Source organism: Hypanus sabinus, chromosome 5 (genome assembly GCF_030144855.1).
Source record: "Hypanus sabinus isolate sHypSab1 chromosome 5, sHypSab1.hap1, whole genome shotgun sequence".
NCBI lineage: Eukaryota > Metazoa > Chordata > Chondrichthyes > Myliobatiformes > Dasyatidae > Hypanus > Hypanus sabinus.
Window position 1 is genome coordinate 15100320 of NC_082710.1, and position 21944 is coordinate 15122263.

Consider the following 21944-nt stretch of genomic DNA (forward strand, 5'->3'; position numbering starts at 1 on the left):
AATGACCTTTCTAAAGCCAGTATCTCCCATTAGAGTAATGGCAAAGATGCAGGAAGATTTACTTTTATGAATGGAACAGACAGGACCTTATTAGTATAACAATACTAGTGTTATTATTTATACTTCTATAATTATTCTCGTTTGAGGCTCATTTCTGCTATAATAGTGTAAAATACAATACAAAATGCTACAATACAGAAGTATAAATTGGAAATGTTTTTTTCTCAAACTAAAGTCAGTATTCTTTAAGACTTTCCATTGATTTATCCCCCTTTATTACCAAATAAACTACCTGCCTGGATTGGAGAGTCTTATGATGATAAGTTGAATGAGCCAGAGCTTTTCTCTTTGGAGCAAAGGAGGGTGAGGGGTGGCTTGATAGAGCTGTACAAGATGTTAAGAGGCTTCAATCGAGCAGATAGCCAGACTGTTTCCCAGGGTGAATTTGGCTAATATTAGGGGCACAATTTTAAGGTGATTGGAGGAAAGTATAGGGGGGGGGGGTGACATCAGTGGGAGTTTTTTTTACACAGAAAGTGAGGGGTGTGTGGAACATCCTGCCAGGGGTGGTGGTAGAAGCAGATACATTTGGGAGATTTAAGAGACTCTTAGAAAGGCATAAGGATGGTGGGGAGGGCTATGTGGGAGGGAAGAGTTAGTTGCATCTTTGTGTAGGTTAAAAGGTCAACACAATATTGTGGGCTGAAGGGCCTGTATTGTGCTGTGGTGCTCTGTGTTCTAAATGCTGTGGCTAATCATGTACATTACAGTTAACACCCTGTTCACACTGGAACTGTTTCCTACTGGCATGTATATACTTTGATTGTGTCAATGTATAATTGTGCAAGGGTCTCATTAAATTTATTTCTTTGTAATAGGATAAAGGCAAAAGCAAACTGCCCTCCTCTGCCACTGGTGCAGGAACAAAACCAAAGGTAACAGAGAAGATAAAGCTCAAACCTTTCATTGCTTCCAGTTAAAATTTACGCATCACATGGCATTTGTCAGTGGTTCTCATAATGTAATCACTAGCGCATCTGTCTTAATTTCTACCTTTTTCAGTGATAGGATAATGGCTAACAGTTCAAAGAAAACTGATTATCAACGTACATATATGTCACCATATATAATCATGAATTTCTTTTGCGGGCATACTCAATCAATCCATAATAGAATCAATGAAAGACCTGCACCAACTTGTGTGTTCAACCAATGTGAAAAAGATAACAAACTCTGCAAATACAAAAAGAAATAATAATAAATAAACAGTAAAAATTGAGAACAAGATGAAGAGTCCTTGAAAGTGAGTCTATAGGTTGTGGCATCATTTCAATGATGGGACAAGTGAAGTTATCCCCATTGGTTCAGGAGCCTGATAGTTGAGGGGTAATAACTGTTCCTGATGGTGTGAGGTTCTTTAACCACCATCCTAATGACAGCAATGAGAAAAGTGCCTAACCTGGGTGCTGGCAGTCCCCGGTGATGTGTGTCAGTTTTCCTGCAACAGCGCTCTGTGTAGATGTGCTCAGTGGTAGGGAGTGTTTTATCTGTGGTGGACAAGGCCATATCCACTACTTTGTGTAGTATTATCCATTCAAGGGCATTGGCGTTTCCATACCAGGCTGTGATGCAGCCAGTCAGTATACTATCCACTACACATCTATAGAAGTTTGTCGGAATTCAACGTATTTTAAAAAAATCTATCACTACTCATAGTCGACGAATCTTGGATGGAAGTGTGGTTCCCCTTTAAGACAGTGGAAGAGAACTGGATTAAAAGTTTATTTAAGGAGAAGAGGGTTCTGACTTCCACTACTGCTGGCGAATGAAAAGTCCCTGGAAAATAAAACTGAAGATCTTCGAGTGAGATAGTTGTACCTGAGGGACATCAGGGACTGTTGTGCTTTTTGTTTCACAGAGTCTTGGTTATCCCCCGCCATTTGAGATACAGTGATACAGCTCGTTGGATTCATGATTCACCGCCAAGATAGGACTGCTAAGTCTCTCCAAGGCAGGGGAGGTGGAGTATGCTTTCTGATTAACTCCCCATGGTGCACAAACGTGACGTTTTTGTCCCAGCCCTGCTCAATTGACCTGGAACATATAGCAATCAAGTATCATCCTTTTTATCTGCCACGGGAGATTTCAGTGATCATCTTGTACATCCCACCTCGGGCCCATGTCAAGATGAACTTGACAAGATGAACCGATGATCTAACCAACAGGCATGAACAGTGCACCCAGTATTTTGGGGGAATTTAATCAAGCCAGCTTGAAGCAACCTCCAAATGATTATCACCAACATTTGACTTGTAGGATCAGAGGAGCCAGCACACAGGACCATTGTTACATTACCACCAAGAACACTTACTGGGCTATCTCACACCCACACGTTGGAAAGCCTGATCACATGGCTGTACTTCTACTCCCTGGGGATAGGCAGGGACTGAAGACTGCAGTATCTGTAAAGAGGACCAGAAGGTATGGACAAGGAAGGCAGAGGACTGCTTACAGGATTGATTTGAGTTGGTTCACCGGACGATGTTTAGGGATTCATCTTTGAATCGGAATGAATATGCCATAGTTGTTACTGACTTCATTAGAACCCCTGTCAATGAGTGTGTGCTTACGCAAACTCACCGTACATACCCGACTCAAAAGCTGTGGATGAACCAGGAGATTCGCAGTCTGCTCAGGGCTAGATCTGAGGCATTCTAGTCTGGTGGTCCAGGTCTGTACAAGAGGGCCAGGTGCGACTTACAGAGGACTATCTCGAGCAAAAGAACAATTCCGATTGAGGTTAGAGGTGGAATTGGATGCAGGTTTTGAATCATGAATGGCAGTGATGCTTCACTCCCAGGTGAGCTCAACACCTTTTCTGTTCACTGTGAAAGGGAGAATAAAGCCACACCTGTGAGGATCCCTGCAGCAGCTGCTGGATCTTCTGACCTTGACGTCAGAATGCCATTCAAGAGGCTGAACCCTTGCAAGGTGACAGGGGCCTGATGGAGTGCCTGGTATACAGGTCCAAAAACCTGTGCCAGCCAACTGCCAGCACGTTCAAAAACATTTTCAATCTCCCATTGCTGCAGTCAGCTGTTCCCACCTGCTTCAAGATGGGTACTAGTGCCCAAGAAAAGCACGGTGAGCTGCTTTAATAATCATCATCCAGTAGTGCTTGCATCTACAGCGATGAAGTGCTTTGAGAGGTTGTTTATGGCTAGACTTAAGTCCAGCCTGAGCAAGGACTTGAACCCAGTGCAATTGGCCTCTAGCCACACTTGGCATAGCAGATGCGATCTCATTGGCTCCTCACACAGCCTAGGATCACCTGGACAATACTAATACTTATGTCATTCTGCTGTTTATTGACTATAGCTCAGTGTTAAACAAAATTATTCCTACAGTTCTGATCAAAAAGCTCCAAAACCTGGGCTTTGTACCTCCCTCTGTAACTGGGTGCGGATCGGAAATAACATTTCTATCTTGCTGATAATCAACTCTGGTGCACCTCAGGGATGTGTGCTTAGTCCACTACTCTGCTCTCTGTACTCCCAAGACTGTGTTGCTAGGTACAGATCAAATGCCATCTATAATTATGCTGATCACACAACTATTGTTGGCAGAGTTTCAGATAGTGATGAGGAGGTGTACAGGAGTGGGATTAATGAGTGGTTGAGTGGTGTCACAGCAACAACCTTGCACTCAATGTCAGTAAGACCAACGAATTGATTGTGCACTTCAGAAAGGGTAAGACCAGTCCTCATCGAGGGATCGGAAGTGGAAAGAGTGAGCAACTTCAAGTTCCTGGTTGTCATCATCTCTCAGGATCTATCTTGGGCTCAACATATCAGACTAGTTACAAAAAAAAGTATTTCAGCAGCTGTATTTCATTAGGAGTTTGAGGAGATTTGATATGTCACCAAAGACATTCACAAATTTCTACCAGTATACAGGAGAGAGCACTCTAACAGGCTGCATCACCGTTTGGTAATGGGGTGGGGGGGCTACTGCACAGGATCCAAATAAACTATAGAAAGTTGTAAACTCAGTCAGCTCCATCATGAGCACAAGCCTCCCCAGCATCCAGGACATTTCAAGGAGCGATGCCTCAAAAAGTCTGCATTCATCATTAAGGACTCCCACCACCCAGACCATGCCCTCTTCTCATTGCTACCATCAGGGAGGAGGTACAGGAACCTGAAGGCACACACATAAGGATTCAGGAAAAGCTCCTTCCCCTCTGCCATTAAATTTCTGAATGAATATTAAACCCATGAACACCACCTCACTATATTTTTTCTCTTTTTGCACGATTTAATTTAACTTTTAAAATAGATATATACAGATTATTATTACTCATTTTAATGTATTGTTGCTACATTATAACAAATTTCGTGACATATACCAGTGATATTAAACCTGATTCTGATTCTGATCAGATTAGGTGCCTGGGTGATAAAAGTTCCTCCAGGCTGTTATTTCTGTCCATTTTAAAACACCAGGTCACATGACATGTGCAAATTTAAAGAGAACAAAGGTGAAATTCCAGGATTACAGTAAATTCTGGTCATTATAGCTTGTCTTTATTAGTACTTCGGTACTGAGGATTTGAACATTATACTGATTTCTCAGAACAGTCTGGCTTAAACATATGTGTTTCTTGCTGTCACAGACTATGCCAGAAAGTGATGTCTTGGAGTGTCTGTCAGCTGACTTTGCCCAAAGTGCTCCAGCAACTATTTCAAAATGCTCGGCAGCGCCGCCCTCTCTGCAGCAACAGGTATGACTCCTGTTTACTGTTGGGAACTGAAGATGGAGAGTTCCCCTTCCTGGTTTTGTAATCTCAAGTAGAGTTGTGTTTTAATCAAGTAGCAATGCTATCCACATTTATAAATTTGACAATTCTGTTTAGTGTACTGTATGGAATTGCCAAGGAATTAGACTTTACTGAGGTAAGTGGATGCTGCATTTAGCTCTAGCATGCAGACGACATGATGAATAACATTTAAATTGGCTGTTAATAGACACAAAAGAGGGAAAGCTGTGATTTTTCTACGAGTAAGTCTAAAATGATTGAAATTTGTCGACTATTATATGACATGTTTGTTCTACATGATACAGATGTATGCATGCATATAACATTGAACACATTCTGCCCTAAAACAGGGGCCAGAGACAGGAATTAGAGAGAGAGAGAGGAAAAGGACTGTGATCTTTGCAACTCCTTTTGCGAGATCACATTCTGAAAGTCACAGCCACAGTCTGAACGGACAGTGAACACCACCTCGATATTTTTGCTCTCTATTTGCGCTTCTTATTCATTTACTTGGGTGGTGGGGTGAAGATTTGGAGATTCACCTCCACCAAGAGGCGGTGTAAGGCACTCCTACTCTTGCTAGCCTGCCGATCTCTCCTGGGCAAGGTGCAGCACCTGCTTAGCCCTCCCCCACCCACCTCAGTCAGGGTCAGGTGAAGCCACGTGAGCCGGTGGTGGATGGTTGTTATGCAATCACTGACCAGGCAGACAATCTCTGAAGAGCATTGACAATGGCTGGGGTCACCAGTCTTGTAAAGACACTGCCCAGGAGAAGGTAATGGTAAACCAGTTATGTTGAAAAGTTTCCAAGAACAATCAGGTTCAAAGAACGTGATCATCCACGTGATGCACACAGGGCACATAATGATGATGATATTTATTTATATTTCTAATTGTAAGTTGTGGTATATTTTATGTATTGTGCTGCACTGCTGGTGTAAAACAACAAGTTTCACAGCAAATGTCTGATTATCAACCTGATTCTAACACTTCTAAATTGTTTCCAATTCAGGTGAAAAACATTGTAACTACTTTAAAAAGAAAACATGTAAAACTGTAAATTATCAGTCAAATTAGTTCTTAGATTGCAGTGCAATGTTTTAAAATTCTTTGTTGTAAACCACTTTGATTTTGAGATTACGGTAAATGGGTTAGTCCAGTACTTGTCTTATACTGGCTAACGACTCATAATGATAATACTTCTCTGTTTCTGGAAGATTAATTTCTGGAATTTCAGGACATATGTCAGTGATAATGTCATTTAGGGTGACACAGTAATGTGAGGCCTCCATTGGTCAGTCAGCTACGGATGCTGTGTCCTAGCTGTCTGTGTGATATGCAGACCACAGCAGTACGATTTACGGAGAGCAAGCTGTTGCCCTGCAGCAGGCTCCTCCTCTCCATGCAGTTGATTACTCCAAAGGAATTGCAGCAAATGATAGAGTTCAGCACCAGTCAACCTAGGATTGTCTTAGGGATTCCAGCTCCAGATTTTGCCTCATGTCAGGCAGGCTCTAAATGAACTGAGCAACGTAATCACCAGGTATAAAAGAGTGCTCTCTGATGCCTTCCCCATCATTTTGGGGGATTTTAACCCAGGCAGCTTGAAAAGTCTTCAAATAATTATCACCAATTTATCACTTGTGGAACCAGCGGAGCCAACACACTGGACCATTGTTCCATTACCATCAAGAACACTTACAGTGCCATTCCACACCCACACTTTGGAAAGTCTGATCTGCTGGTTGTACATCTCCCTGAGTATAGGCAGAGACTGAAGACTGAAGTACCAGTGAAGAGGACCAAGAAAGTTTGGACAAGGAAGGCACAGGACTGCTTTGAGTTGGTGCACTGGTCAGTATACCAAGATTGATCTTCAGATCTGAATGAAAACTCCGTAGTTGTCACTGGCTTCATTGGAACCCCTGTTGATGAGTGTGTGCTAACGAATTGACCTGAACCCATTGTAATTTGCCTATCACCAAAATAGTCACAGTGGAGGCTATAGGACGTATGATTGCATTGGCTCTTCAGGTAGCCTTGGATCAGTTGGACAATAATACTTATGTCAGGCTGCTGTTTAATGGTTACAGCTCAGCATTTAAAAAATATATTTTTGCAGTTCTGATCAAAAAGCTCCAAAACTGGAGGTGAAGTAATATCCTAGTGGGGTGGTTTGCTAATGCTGTGTTCTGGGTTTTAAACAAGAATTGCAGGGGGATGGGAACCAGAGTGCCAGAACAGTTAGTGGAGAGGTTGTGCAGGCAGATGTTGGTAAGAGCTCAAACAAAGTTAGGAAATTCTGTGTTGAAAGCCACTTTATTTTGAGATTACAGTAAATGAGTTCATCCAGTACTTGTCTTATACTGGCTAACAACTCATATTGATAATACTTCTCTGTTTCTAAGGGTATCACTTTTTGACAACTGCTTTTATATTTAACATGTTAGAAGTGGTTTTGTTAACCTTGTGAAAATGAACTAAAAGTAGCAAAGCTATGAATGTAATTGAAATTTTCTTTTCACTAAGGCACCTCTGCAAGCATCAACAGCTGCCTCGGTCTCTGCCAGTCTACCCAGTGCTAAGGTAAGTGATGAAACATGCGATGTGGGATTTGTTGTTTATTGCAGAACCAAGACCTGTAAATAATAGAATAATTTACCAGAAGGTTAATTTCTGGAATTTCAGGACATATGTCAGTGATAATGTCATTTAGGGTGACACAGTAATGTGAGGCCTCCATTGTTCAAGGCCGGCCATAGATTCCATGTCCTAGCCGTCTACTTGATACGCAAGCTAAGGCAGTACGATATGAAGAGTGAGCTGTTGCCCCTGCAGCAGGCTCCCCTTCTCCACACAGCTGACTACTCCAAAGGATCGACTGAGACCGATACAGGTTGGCACCAGCAGTGTTACAGGAGTTACCAATCCGCATGGAACTCAACGTAGGACTGCCATAGGGACTCCAGCTCCTGATTTTTCCTCAGGGGTTTACTCCCAAAACCTTCTCCATGAGTGAATATAGCCGCAAAACAGCGGAGGTTTGAGATCAGAGTTTTCCTTCTCCTAGATGAGCTGCCAACCATGGCTAATGAGCTCGATCTGCCTCGATAGGGTAACAGTTAGCAGAATGCTGTCAAAGTGCCAGCAACCCGGTTCCAATCCAACGCTGTCGGTGAGGAGTTTGTATGCTCTCCCCATAACTGTGGGGTTTCCTCTGGGTGCTCTGGTTTCCTCCAACATTCCAAAATTATTTGAGTTAGTAGGTTTATTAGTCACGTGTGTAATTGGGCAATGCAGGCTCGTTGGTCTGGTAGGGCCTGTTACTGTGCTGTTTCTTTAAATAAAACAAAAATGAAAATAATAAATAATGTATAATCTGTTGTAACCTGAGCATTCTTCTTCACTGGCCAATACACCAATAATTTTGATGTTATTTGCAAACTTACAAACCATGCCACCTACACAATAGTCCAAAAGTCTGACGCAGTAAGTCTTCCCCTCCTCCTTCCTTTTTCTTCTATTCTCCACTCTAGTCTCTTACCTCGTCTCCTCACCTGCCCCTCACATCCCCCGGAACACCTCCTCGTTTCCTTTCTCCCACAGTCCACTCGCCTCTCTTACCATATTCCTTTTTCTCCAGCCCTTTGCATTTCTCACCTATCCTCTCTCAGCCTCTCACTTCATTCCCCCTCTCCCCACCTATGTGGCTTCACCTTCCAGCTTACCTCTTAACCCTCATGCTTTTATTCTGGCATCTTTTCCCTTCTCAGCCCAGATGTCAACTATTTATTCATTTCCATAGAAACTTCCTGGTCTGCTAAGTCCCTCTATCATTTTGTGCGTGTTGCTTTGAATTTCCAGCATCTGCCAACTTTCTTGTGTTAATGCTTGATTAACCTTCATTGTATCCCTCATAATTTTATATATTTCTGGCAAATCTCCCCTCATTATTCGACACTCTAGGGAATAAACCCAAGTCCTCGAGTTCCAGCAACAACCTTGTAAATTTTCTTCACTCTTTCGATCTTACTGACATTAGGAAAAGATACTTCTGTGTAAGATTACTGGATTACAACACGCTGTCCTCAACACACCCAACACTGAGATGTAGAACTAAATGGCCCAGTTTATCAGTGAGATCATCAGTGTAAGTTAGAGGATTGAAAGGAGAGACTGTGGATAAAGTACTTCCGAATTCATGGCCATTAAACATTGACTGATGGCAAGAACTGCGATCAGGACGAGGATTGGCCCAGATTTTACCATGTAGTGGGAATTCCACTGGAACTGCTCACTTATGCCCCAATTTACACGGCAGTATGGTAGTGTAGTGGTTAGCATAACTCTTTAGAGCTCCAGCTGTAGGATCAGGGGTACTATTCCTGCGGCTGTCTGGAAGGAGTTTGTACATTCTCCCCATGACTATGTGGATTTCCTCCAGGTTCTCTGATTTCCTGTCACATTCCAAAGATGTATGGTTGAGATTAGTAAGTTCTGAGCGTGCTATATTGGCACGGGAAGCATGACAATACTTGTAGACTGCCCGGAATAATCCTCACTGGCACAAAACAATGAATTTGACTGTATGTTTTAACATTCATGTGACAAATAAAGCCAATCTTTATCATTATCTTTGTGTCTTCTGTCTTTATCCCCATTGGATTTTCCAGGGGCATAAGTGTATGCCTATTACTTGTGGGCTTCTTGTAGAATCCTATGTACAGGCAGCTTTTGGAGGAATGGTGAACTTTTGTTTTTGCAGGCTTCAGCTAACTCCAGTAAAGAGAGTCTGAGACCAAGATCAAAGGCAAAACATAACCTTGAAAGAGATCATGTCTATTTGAAATAAAACTTATTGCATTGTAGCATTGTGTCATTGATAAATTGTTTAATATGGTATTCTGGCCTTGTTAAACTTCCACAACAAAAGATCTGAATTCACAGATCAGTGAATAATTTTCCTCCTTCGTATACCAATGGAAATGTGCCTTTGTCTTGCAATCCAGTTAAAGATTTATTTATTTAACTTTATTTGTCACATGTACGTTGAACATACAGTGAAATGTGTTGCTTGTGTCAAGGACCTAAACAGTCTGAGGCTGTGCTGGGGGCAGCCCATAAATATTGCTGTGCGTCTGATGCCAACATGGCATGGCCAGAACTTACCAACCAAAACCCGTCTGTCTTTGGAATGTGGGGGAAGCTGGAGCGCCCAGAGGAAATCCAGACAGTTACAAGGAGAATGTACAACTGCCGTGTTGCCCAAGTGTAAAAAGCATTTGAGATTTTTTTTCCCTTCTGTCAGAGTATGTTTCTAATGAGGTTTGTTACGAATGCCTTTTACTTTGAAAGGATAAAGATGCACTTGACCTGCTCGCAGAAACACTCCCATCGGAAGCACCGGACAATTCAGCTCCCAAGTACACTGGGCCAGAAGTGAAGGTACGAATAAAATGTCTCTCAGAAGTTTCAATCTGTGAATAATCTCCCTCTTCCTGTATCATATATTGGCCTGTTTTTTGGAGGAGTGTATGAAGTCAGTCTGTTAATAGCAATGGTCTGCCTTATTCCAGTGATGTCAATGCAATGCTGAAATTCAAAGTAAATTTATTGTCAAAGTACATGTATCTCACCGTATACAACCCTGAGATTAATTTCTTGTGGTTAAACTCAATAAATCTATTGAATAATAACCTTAAAAAATCAGTGAAAGACTGAACCAACTTGGGTGTTCAACCAGAGTGAAGACGACAACAAACTGCAAATACAAAAAGGAAAAATAATAATATTAATAATAATAAATAAACAATGGGTATTGAGAACATAAGATGAAGAGTCATTGAAAGCGAGCCTATTGGTTGTGGGAACATTTCAGTGAAGTTGAGTGTAATTATCCCCTTTAGTTCAAGAGTGATGATTGAGGAGTAGTAACTATTTCCAAACCTGGTGATGTGAGACCTGAGACTCCTGTACGTCCTTCCTGATAGCAGCAGCGAGAAGAGAGCATGACCTGGTTGCTGGGGGTCCATGATGGTGGATGCTGCTTTCCTACGACAGTGTTTCATGTAGACATTGGGGTGGCTTTACCCCTGATGGTCTGGGCTGTTCAGGGGCATTGGTGCTTCCATACCAGGCCATGATGCAACCAGTCAATGTATCTCTACTACACATCTATAGAAATTTGTCAGAGTTTTAGATGTCATTCCAAATCCCCGCCATCTCTTAAGGAATTAGAGGTCCAGCAGTGGTTACTTCGTAATTGCCCCTAAGTGCTGGGCCCAGGGCAGGTCCTCCGAAATAATAATACTGCAGAATTTAAAGTTGCTGAACCTCTCCACCTCTGATCCTCTGATGACAAGTGGTTCATTACTAATAATAATGTTATAACTTATTATTAGTATCACAAATTGTTTTGTCATTAATTACTTTCATTAGCATCCCTTGTTTCTAAATTGATGCAAAAATATTCCCTGATTATCCTACAGTAACAATAAATAACATTTAACTCTTTTAAACTTCTAAAGCTGATTTCAGATGCCTCCCCTTTATCCCACAATCGCTTTGATATCCTACCATCAGGTAGGAGGTACTGGAGCATTAGGACAGACATCGTTAGAATGGGAAACAGCTTCTTCCCCCAGGCCATGAGACGCCTGAAATCCCTGCCGCCACCCAGGCCTCATCTCATACGAAGTACCAGTAGTGTTATATTATTTACTTGTGCCATAAATGTACCTTATGCCAAATGTCAATCTTCTGGAATATATTTTATTATTTGTTAATTTTATTTCTGGTAATATTACTTTTTGTGATGTTGGTGTTATATTTACTGTGTTACGCACCTTGGTGCCGAGCAAGTGTTCCCAACTGGTGGTCCACGGACCTCTTGGTTCATGGTAGGGTCCACAGCATGAAAAAGGTTGGGAGCCCCTGGTCCAGAGGAATGTTGATTTGGTTGATGGGATACATACAATATATGTGTTTGAATGACAATAAACTTGAACTTTAAAGTGCAAATCAAATGACATGTAGGCAAGGACAATAGAAGGGAACAAAAACATAGTCAAAGCATTGCAATTCAGGGAAATATACTTAGAAGAGTATAAGGAGTGATAAGTAAGTATGGTTCGAGAAGTAATGCCAGAACATGCAACGGGAAAGTTGAGGAAATGGAGAGGTTATCAAGACTAGGAACACAAGCCAAACGAAGTGGAGATGGTATGTAGAGCCACCAAGAGAAGATACATGGCCTATGCTTGATACAAAGCTGAGGGAGTTCATCTATTCTGGTCAGGTAAAAGGAATGCTTCTTAACTTTGTCAAAAGCTACAGAGAGGCCAGGAATGGACACCTCATCCAAATTAGTTTCTGTGCTTTTTGTGGGTCTGAATAAGGTTGCCTTTAGCTTGTGGTAGGGCAGGAATCAAATATGTATCTGGTGGGGGAAGTAAAGGGGATCTTGGAATCAGGGGATCAAGTGTGGGAACCATTGAATAGTGTTGGGCAATGTTGCATGGAGATTATCAACACTTCCCATAGACACCATTTAGCACCAAATTATGAAATTGTTATTTAATTGAGATTGTCATTTAATAGTTTTGGGTGCGGTTGCATGGAGATTGCCAACTATCAAATTGCCAGTTGAACTTTAGGGTGCACGGTAGTGTAGTGGTTAGCACAACACTTTACAGTGCAGGTAGTAAAAAGCTGAAGCCACAATATCCTGACTGACTAGAATGGGTGCCGTCACTGAGCGAAGGGTGACTGTCTGGTCATGAGCTTATTGGATTTGCTGGAGGTGAGGCTGACGGGACAGCGAAGCAGGGCAGAAGATGGGCCGTCACAATAATGTAACAGCGAGACACTGGACAGGGCATTGGAGTCCTGAGTTTATGCGTTCTCCCTGTGACCACGTGGGTTTCCTCCCACAGTCCAAAGACATTCTGTGTAGTAGGTTAATTGGTCATTGTACATTGTGCTGCAGTTAGGCTAGTGTTAAATAGCTGGGTTGTTGGGCCGGAAGGGCCAGTATCTGTAAATAAAATAAATAGGGGAATGCTGGGTGACCTGGTAGTTGGAGAGATGCTTTTTGTGTAAAGGGAGCCTCCTTCGTGGTCAAGCATTGTTTTAGCTCTGGTCAGTGATAAGTAAAGGTGGTATATTTACCAAGTGTAAACTGTACCCCTTACATTACAGAGAGAAGATGAGATTAGATCAAAGGGAATAATTAGTCAGGGAGAGAAGAAAAATGGCTTCTGATCAGGGCATCAAATGAGTCAAATTGTAAACCTCAGTCATGTTGAAATAAATGTAACCGCTTAAGACGTGGCCTGTTGTGGCCTTTTTCACAGTCTTGCCGTTATATTCTGCTCGTAGCAATATGTCAACTAATATTGATATCAATAAATGTATAGAAATATTCAGTAATCACCTAAATCTGAGTGCACTTGATTAGCCCTTAGCAAATTTTTTTAAAGCCCAGTACGCCATATTTAGATTATTTTAATTAATTTGTCATGCTTTCAGGAATCAGATGCTTCGAAGAAGAAGGCAGAGCGTGTGGGAGAAATTGAAGAATCCATACCCCCTGACTACAGATTCACTGAGAAAGCAGATCCAAAGGTTTGGTCCAATGAAGAACTTGCATTAAAGTCAGAAACTGCTTCAGTAGAAAATTAGTTTAAAAATTCCCTGGCAGAGATGTCCTTAACCTTGGGTGAGGTGCCAGAGGACTGGAAGACAGCTGATGTTATTCAAGAAAGGCTCCAAGAATAAAGAATTGGGAAATTATAGGCTGGTGAGCCTGATGTCTGCACTGGGTAAATTTTTGGAAGTCATCAGGCCTGATCAGGGATAGTCATCATGGTTTTGTGTGTAATAGGTTGTGTCTAACCAATTTTATAGAGCTTTTTTGAGGTTACCAGGAAAGTTGATGAAGGAAAGGTAGTGGGTGTTGTCTACATGGTACTTAGCAAGGCCCTGGGCAGAGTCCTGCAATGCAGTTTGGTCAAGAAGATTCAGTCATTTGGCATCCATGATGAGGTTAGGAAGCTGGATTCAACATTGGCTTCACAGGAGAAGCCAGAGAGCGGTAGTAGATGGTTGCCTCGGTCCCTGGAGGCCTGTGACTAGTGGAGTGCCGCAGGGGTCAGTGCGGGAGCCTTTGTTGTTGTCAGTCTGGGTTCAGTGCTAATGGATCAGCAAATTTGTAAATGACATCAAGATTGGCAGCATAGTGGAGAGTGAGGAAGGCTATCAAAGCTTGCAGTGGGATCTGGAACAGCCAGAAGAATGGGCTGAGAAATGGCAGGTGTAATTTAATGCAGTTAAGTGTGAGGTGTTTGAAAGGACAAACCAGGACTTACACAGTGAGTGGAAGGGCTCTGAGGGGTACAGTAAAACAGAAGGATCTGGGAACTATGGGGATCCATAATTCCTTGAAAGTGGTGTCACACATAGAGAGGGTTGTAAAGAAAGCTTTTGGCACATTGGCTTTCATAAATCAGAGTACTGAGTACAGGAGTTGGGATGCTTTGCTGACGTTGTATAAGATGTTGGTGTTTTGTGTGCATTTCTGGTCACCTATAGGAAAGATGTCAATAAAATTAAAAGAGTACAGGGAAATTTTTCAAGGATGTTGCTGGGACTTGAGGACCTGAGTTATAGGGAATGGTTGACTTTATTCACTGGAGCATAGGAAAAAGAAGGGAGATTTGATATGAGGTATACAAAATTTTGAGGTGTATCGTTAGGTGCTTTTTCCACTAAGATGGGACAAGACTGGAACTAGAGAAGATAGGTTAAAGGTGAAAGGTGAAATATTTAAGGGGAACATGAGGAGAAATTCTTCACTTAAAGGGTGGTGTAAATGTGAAACTAGCTGCCTGTGGAAGTGGCGGAAGGGCATTCAATGGCAACATTTAAGGAAAGTTTGGATAAGTATGTGGATGGGAGGGGTACATAGGGCTGTGGTCCAGGTGTAGATCAATGGGACTAGGCGCAATAATAGATCAGCATGGACTAGATGGGCCAAAGGGACTGTTTCTGTGCTGTGGTGCTCTGTGACTCTAAGACCTCCTGTTCACAGACAGCTTGAAAAATGATTATTAATAAAATCGTGCTTACAATACAACAGGAGAAATTATCTTAAAATTACTTGCAAGAAGTGTTCCATTAGTTCATCCAACTACAGTGCCTATACAAAGTATTGCCCCCCCCCCCCCCCCCCGTTTTTCATGTTTTATTGTTTTACAACATTGAATCGCAGAGGACATTCATGTCAAAGTAAAAACAGATTACAAAATAATTGATTGCATAAGTATTCACACCTTTTAATATGACACACCAAATCATCACTAGTGTGGCCAATTCGTTTTAGAGGTCACATAAATAATTAAATAGAGATCTGTTTTTGGAGACCTGGGTGCAGTCAAGGTTTTTCAGTAGATCGTAATAAAAATACACCTGTATCTAGAAGGTCCAACTGCTGGTGAATCAGTATCCTTGTAAAATCTACACCATGAAGACAAAAGAACACTCCAAGCAACTCTGCAAAACTCTTCTAAGTCACTGAATATCCCTTGGAGTACAATTAAATCAATCATCAAAAAATAGAAAGAATATGACACAGCTGTAAATCTGCTTAGAGCAGGCCGTTCTCAAAAACTGAGTGACCATGCAAGGAATCTAGTGAGGGACGCCAGCAAGAGAACTGTGACAAATCTGGAAGAGTTACAAGCTTCAGTGGTGGAAATGGGAAACTCTGCGAATATTAGCATAAGACATAGGAGCAGAATTAGGCCATTCAGCCCATCGAGGCTGTTCCGCCATTCCATCATAGCTGATCCTGGATCCCAGTCCACTCAACCCCATACTCCTGCCTTCTTGCCATGTCCTTTGATGCCCTGACCGATCAGGAAACGATCAACTTCTGCCTTGAATATACCCATGCACTTGGCCTCCGCCACAGTCTGTGGCGGAGCATTCCACAGATTCACTAGTCTCTGGCTAAAAAAAAATCCTCCTTATCTCTGTTCTAAAAGGTCATCCCTCAATTTTGAGGCTGTGCACTATAGATCTGGATACCCCCACCACAGGAAACATCCTCTTCATGTCCACCTTATCTAGTGCTTTCAACATTCGGTAGGTCAATGAGATTCACTCGCATTCTTGTAAATTCCAGTGAGTACAGGCCAAAGCTGCCAAAATGCTCCTCATGTGTTAATCCCTACATTCCCGGAATCATCCTTGTTAACCTCCTTTTGACTCTCTCTAATGACAACACATCCTTCTGAGATATGGGGCCCAAAACTGTTGACAATACTCCAAAAGCAGCCTGACGAGTGTCTTTTAAAGCCTCAGCATTATCTTCTTGTTCTTATATTCTATTCCACTTGAAATAATTGCCAACATTGCATTTGCCTTCTTTACCACAGACTCAACCTGTGAATTAACCTTCTGGGAGTCTTGCACGAGGACTCCCAGGTCCCTCTGCACCTCTGGTGTTTGAACCTTCTCCCCATTTAGATAATGGTCCGCACTATTGTTCCTTTTACCAAAGTGCATCATCATCCATTTCCCAACACTGTATTCCATCTGCCACTTTTTTTTGCCCATTCTTCCAATTTGTCTAAGTCCTGCTGCAATCGCATTGTTTCCTCAGCACCACCCACCCCTCCACCTGTCTTCCTATCAACCGCAGACTTTGCCACAAAGCCATCAATACCATTATCTAAATCATTGACAAACAAGTGAAAAGTAGTGGTTCCAATCCTGACCCCTGAGGAATGCCACTCGTCACTGAAGACCAACCAGTAAAGGCCCCTTTTATTCCCACTTGCTGCCTCCTGCCTGTCAGCCATTCCTCTATCCTGTATTGTCATAGGATAACCTTTCCTGAAACGCCATATAGGATGTTATCTTGTTAAGCAGCCTCATGTGTGGCACCTTATCAACTGCCTTCCAAAAATCCAAGTAAATGACATCCACTGCCTCTCCTTTGTCCACCCTGCTTGTTACTTCCACGACGAACTCCAACAGTTTTGTCGGGAGAAATTGATGTTCATGCCATCAGGTTGGAGGCTAACCAGACAGAATGTGAGATGTTGTTGTTCTAACCTGAATTTTGCCTCATCATGCCAGTAGAAGAGGTCATAGACGGACATGTCAGAATGGGAATTTGAAGTCAAATTGAAATGGGTAGTTACCAGGAGATCCCGCATGTTGCGGCAGACAGAGTGAAGGAGCTCCAAAAGCAGTCCCACGATCTGTGTTGGGTCTCGCCAATGTAGAGGATCACTAGATACAATAGATGACAAAAGATGCAGGAGTGCAGCACCGCGGGAGCAGAGGAGTGGCTGGGGTAGGAGATGGTGTGGCCGCAGACACACCCAAATCATTTGATTCCAAACAATTGGTTTATTGATCATTGCACAGAATGTCTCTCTGGTGCATCCCACTCTTTCCCTTTCCCTTTTCCCAACCATGATTCTGCATTCCCTGTCCCTTTCTCACTCTCAGTCACGATAGAGACCCATATTAGAATCAGGTTTATCATCACTCACATTTGTCAGGAATTGTTTTTGCAGCAGCAGTACAGTGTAATACATAACCTTACCCCAGTACTGTGCAAAAGTCTGAGGCACCTTAGCAATATATCTGTGCCTAAGACTTTTGCACAGGACTGTAGTAACCAAACATTCAACATCCTTATCAAATGAATTTTACACTGATATTTTCAATGGTATGATTTCCTTTTCAGAGCCCAAAGTGGTTTATTGCGTTGCTATTTTTAGATGTCTATTTAATTTCTGGTCCCTAGGATTCGTCTGGGAGTTAGAAATGTTGTAGAGTCATAGAGAAGTACAGCACAGACGCAGGCCATTCTACCCATCTGGTCTATGCCCAAACCATTAAAACAGCCTACACCCATCGACCTGCACCAGGACCGTAGCTTTCCATATCCCTACTATCTATGTACCTATCCAAACTTCTCTTAAACGTTGAAATCGAGCTCGCATGGTCCACTATTGCTGGCAGCTCATTCCACACTCTCATGACCCTCTGAGTGAAGAAGTTTCCCTCATATTCCCTTTAAAATTCTCACCTTTCACCCTTAACCCACAACCTCTGGTTGTAGTCCCATCCAATTTCAGTGGAAAAGCCTCCTTTCATTTCCCCTATCTATAGCCCCATAAGTTTGTAAACCACTATCAGATCTTCTCTCAATCTTCTATGTTCTAAAGAATCACAGTTCTAAACTATTCAATCTTTCCCTATAATTCAGGTCCTCCTTGTAAATTTTCTCTATATTCTTTCAAATTTGTTCACATCTTTCCTGGAGGTAGGTTAACAAAGCTGCACACAGTACTCCAAATTAGCCCTCAACAACATCTTCTACAACTTCAACATAACATTCCATCTCCTGTACTCAATACATTCATTTATGAAGGCCCATAGGCCAAAAGCTTTCTTTACAACTTTATCTACCTGTGAGCCTACTTTCAATGAATTATAGGCCTGTATTCCCAGATCCCTTTGTTCTATCACACTCCTCAGTGCCCTACTGTTCACAGTGTAAAACCCACCCTGGTTGGTCCTACCAAAGTGCAAAACCTCACACTTGTCTGCATTAAATTCCATCGGCCATTTCTCAGCCAATTTTTCCAGCTGATACAGATCTCTCTACAAGCTATGATAGGCTTCCTCGCTGTCCACTACACCCCCAATCTTGGTGTCATCCACAAATTTGCTGATCCAATTAACTACATTATCATCCAGATTATTAATATAGATGACAGACAACAAAGGACCCAGCACTGATCACTGTAGCGCACCACTAGTCACAAGACTCCTGTCGGAGAGGCAACCCTCTACTGCCACTCTCTGGCTTGTCCAACAAAGCCAACGTTTAATGCAATTTTCTACCTCATCCTGAATGCCAACCGACCGAACCTTCTTGACTAGCCTCACATGCAGTTCCTTTTCCACGTAGGCAACATCCACTGCCCTTCCTTCATCCCTTTTCCTGGTAACTTCCTTTAAAAACTCTATAAGATTGGTTATACATGACCATGCTGATTATCCTTAATCAGTCCATGTCTATCCAAGTACTTATATATCTAGTCCCTTAGAATATCATCCAAAAACATTCCCATGACTGATGTCAGACTCGCCATCATATAAGTTCCCAGTTTCTGTTTAAAGCCTTTTTTAAAGAGTGGAACAACATTGGCTATCCTCCAATCTTCTGTACTGTCACAAGGATGTTTGAAATATCCCTGCTGGGCCCCTGCAATTTCTGCACTTGCCTCCTGTAGGGTCCAAGGGAACACCTTGTCAGGCCCTGGGGATTTATGCACTCTGATTTACCTCAGAGTAGCAAACACCTCCTTCTCTGTAACCTGTCCATGAAGTTGATGCCACTTTGCCTCAGTGCCATAGATTATACATACATCTCGTGAGTGAATCCAGGTGCAAAGAATGCATTGACGATCTCCCTCGTTTGTTTTCGTTTCACACATGGATTACAATTCTGGTCTTCCAGAGGACCAGTTTTGTCCCATGCAATCATTTTGCTTTTAGCATATCTGTAGAATCCTTCACCTTGTCCGCTAGGCCAACTTTATGCCTTCTATTTGCCTTTCTGATTTCTTTCTTAAGTGTTCTCTTTTGTATTTCTTGTACGGCATAAGCACCTCAATTGTCCCTACTTGCCTATACCTGCTATACACCTTTTTTATCTTAACCAAGGTTCCATACACTTATTATCTTTACCTTTTATTGTGACAGGCACATACAAGCTGTGTATTACCAAAATTTCCTTTTTGAATGCCTCCCACTTTCCAAGGACACCTTTGCCAGAAAACATCCTGTCCCAATCCACACTTGTCAGATCATTCCTGATACCATCAAAATTGGCCTTTTACCAATTTAGAATCTCAACCACAGACTAGATCTATCCCTTTGCATATTTACTTTGAAGCTAACAGCATTGTGGTCACCTAGATGCAAAGTGTTCCCCTACATAAATTTCTGTCACCTGCCCTGTCTCATTCCAGTATCGTACACTCTCTCACGAGAACTTCTATGGACTGATGAAGGAAGCTGTCCTGAACACATTTGACAAACTCTATCCTGTCTCGTCCTTTTACAGAATGGGATTCCCAGACAATATGTAAAAAGTTAAAATCACCTACTATAAGGCAAGCAGTCTTAATTCCAAGAATTATTTTAGAATACAAGCTAACATACAAGTAATAAGCAAACTAAATAAAGAGCTGAGAAATGATGCTAAGAGGTGTATAGACAAAGGAATAAAAGTAGTAAAAGATGGCACTTCTGAAAAATCTATCACTTTTATAGATAAAAGAAATTCCTTTGATAGGGATTGATTAGTTAATAGGATACATAATTAAAACAATTACATCATGTGGGTAATGTGCTTATGCTTAGCCCATGGAAAATGAGAAATGTGGTAAACTGTTAGTTTAGCTGCTATACCGCTTTCTGCCAGAGAGTGAGGCCTATAATGTGAGTTTGTTAAAAAGTACAAATCTTATAAAAGTATTATTTAAAATAGTTTCCAACACCTTTTTACCAACTGATTTTTATTCTAACTTATTCTGAAGACCCCCAGAAGTGTCTGATTATTTTGTTCCTTATAACAGGATAAAGGTAAACCAACCTCTTCAGTCACAGGTCCAGGCGCCAAGCCAAAGGTAAGGACAACATAAAACTTTCAATTATTCTCCACTTGAGTGAGAGTTTAAATCATTGTAATAAATCTCTTCAGAACTGTACTGAAATATGCCTTTTGATTTTGCATTTTATATTTTGTATTTTCACTCATTTTTTTTGTTGCCTTTCGCGTGTTTTTTTGCATCTGGGGGATGAATGGGGGTTTGGTGTTTTACTTTGAACAGGTTGGTTCCATGGTTCTTCGTTGTTTTGTGGCTGTCTGCGGGGAAGTGGTATTTCAGGGTTGTAAGCTCCATACATACTTTGATAATAAACGTACTTTGAATTGAATTCTCTTCCACCAATCCCAAATTATCATACCTCTCCCCCTCAGATTTTTACCACTGACCTGTATATTTTATTGCAGCATTTATCCAACTAACCACCATACAGAGAAATGGTAGATCCACATTGCTATAGGGAAAAGGTGCAAGCTCTGCACGTACAGCATTTGAGGTCAGGATTGAACCTGGGTTACAAGCTGCACCTTTCTGCCACTCCGCTGTTTAGATTACGTTCATGACCTCATTGTGCTTGGAATAATACTGGAAGTCCATACCAGGTTTCACCTCACTTAGTACCAGGTCAGGGTCAAAAATTATGTTCCATTCTTGATGAAGGGTCGTGGCCTGATATGTTGACTCTTTATTCATCTCCATTGACGCTGCCTGACCTGCTGAGTTCCTCTAGCATTTTATGTGTGTGTGTGTGTGTGTGTGCGCATTGCTCTGGATTTCCAGCATCTGCAGAATCTCTTGTGTTATAATGTTCCAGTTACTTAAGACTGGAATATGCCACTTTTGGAGCTTTTAAGTTGTAGTGAAGACAGAATGGTAAGAGAACACTATGTTGTTTTGCCCAGACATCGAGTGGTATGAAACAAGAAACAAACCAAAGAATATCAGAGAGTGAAAAGGTAAATTGTCCATTCAATGCCAACTTCACTCAACCTTGAAATTGTGGAGGAAAATGCCTTAGTTTTAACGAGTTGGCATCATTCCCTCAGATTCAGATTTATTTATCACATGTACATCGAAACATACAGTGAAGTGTAACATTTGCATTAACAACCAACACAACCCAATGATAATTCTGGGAATGAAAGGCTTGTCTTATGACAGCTGTTTGATGGCTCTGGGTCTGTGCTAACTGGAATTTAGACGAATAAGGGGGCTCTCATTGAAACCGTTTGAATGTTGAAAGGCCTCGGTTGATTGGATGTGAAGAGGATATTTCCCATAGTGGGGGGAGTCTAGAATCATAGGGCACAATCTCTGAATAGAGAGATGTCATTTTAGAATGGAGAGGAGAAGGCATTTCTTTAGCCAAAGGTGGTGAATCTGTGGAATTCGTTGCCACAGGTGGCTGTGGAGGCCAAGTCATT

At 41.8% G+C, this 21944-nt stretch overlaps 1 protein-coding gene across 11 annotated transcripts in view; it reads left to right on the top strand.

Annotated features, from left to right (window-relative positions):
* Positions 1-21944, top strand: part of cast (calpastatin) — a 197830-nt gene that overhangs the window by 166771 nt on the left and 9115 nt on the right. For all 11 annotated transcript variants that reach the window (XR_009512107.1, XM_059969426.1, XM_059969427.1 and 8 more), the window contains 6 exons: positions 879-935; positions 4676-4783; positions 7349-7405; positions 10175-10264; positions 13349-13444; positions 20491-20541. Coding sequence is in view for 10 of the 11 variants with exons in the window: in XM_059969426.1 (XP_059825409.1) it covers positions 879-935; positions 4676-4783; positions 7349-7405; positions 10175-10264; positions 13349-13444; positions 20491-20541 (459 nt within the window). In the remaining variant the exon portion in view is untranslated. The remainder of the gene's footprint in view (positions 1-878; positions 936-4675; positions 4784-7348; positions 7406-10174; positions 10265-13348; positions 13445-20490; positions 20542-21944) is intronic.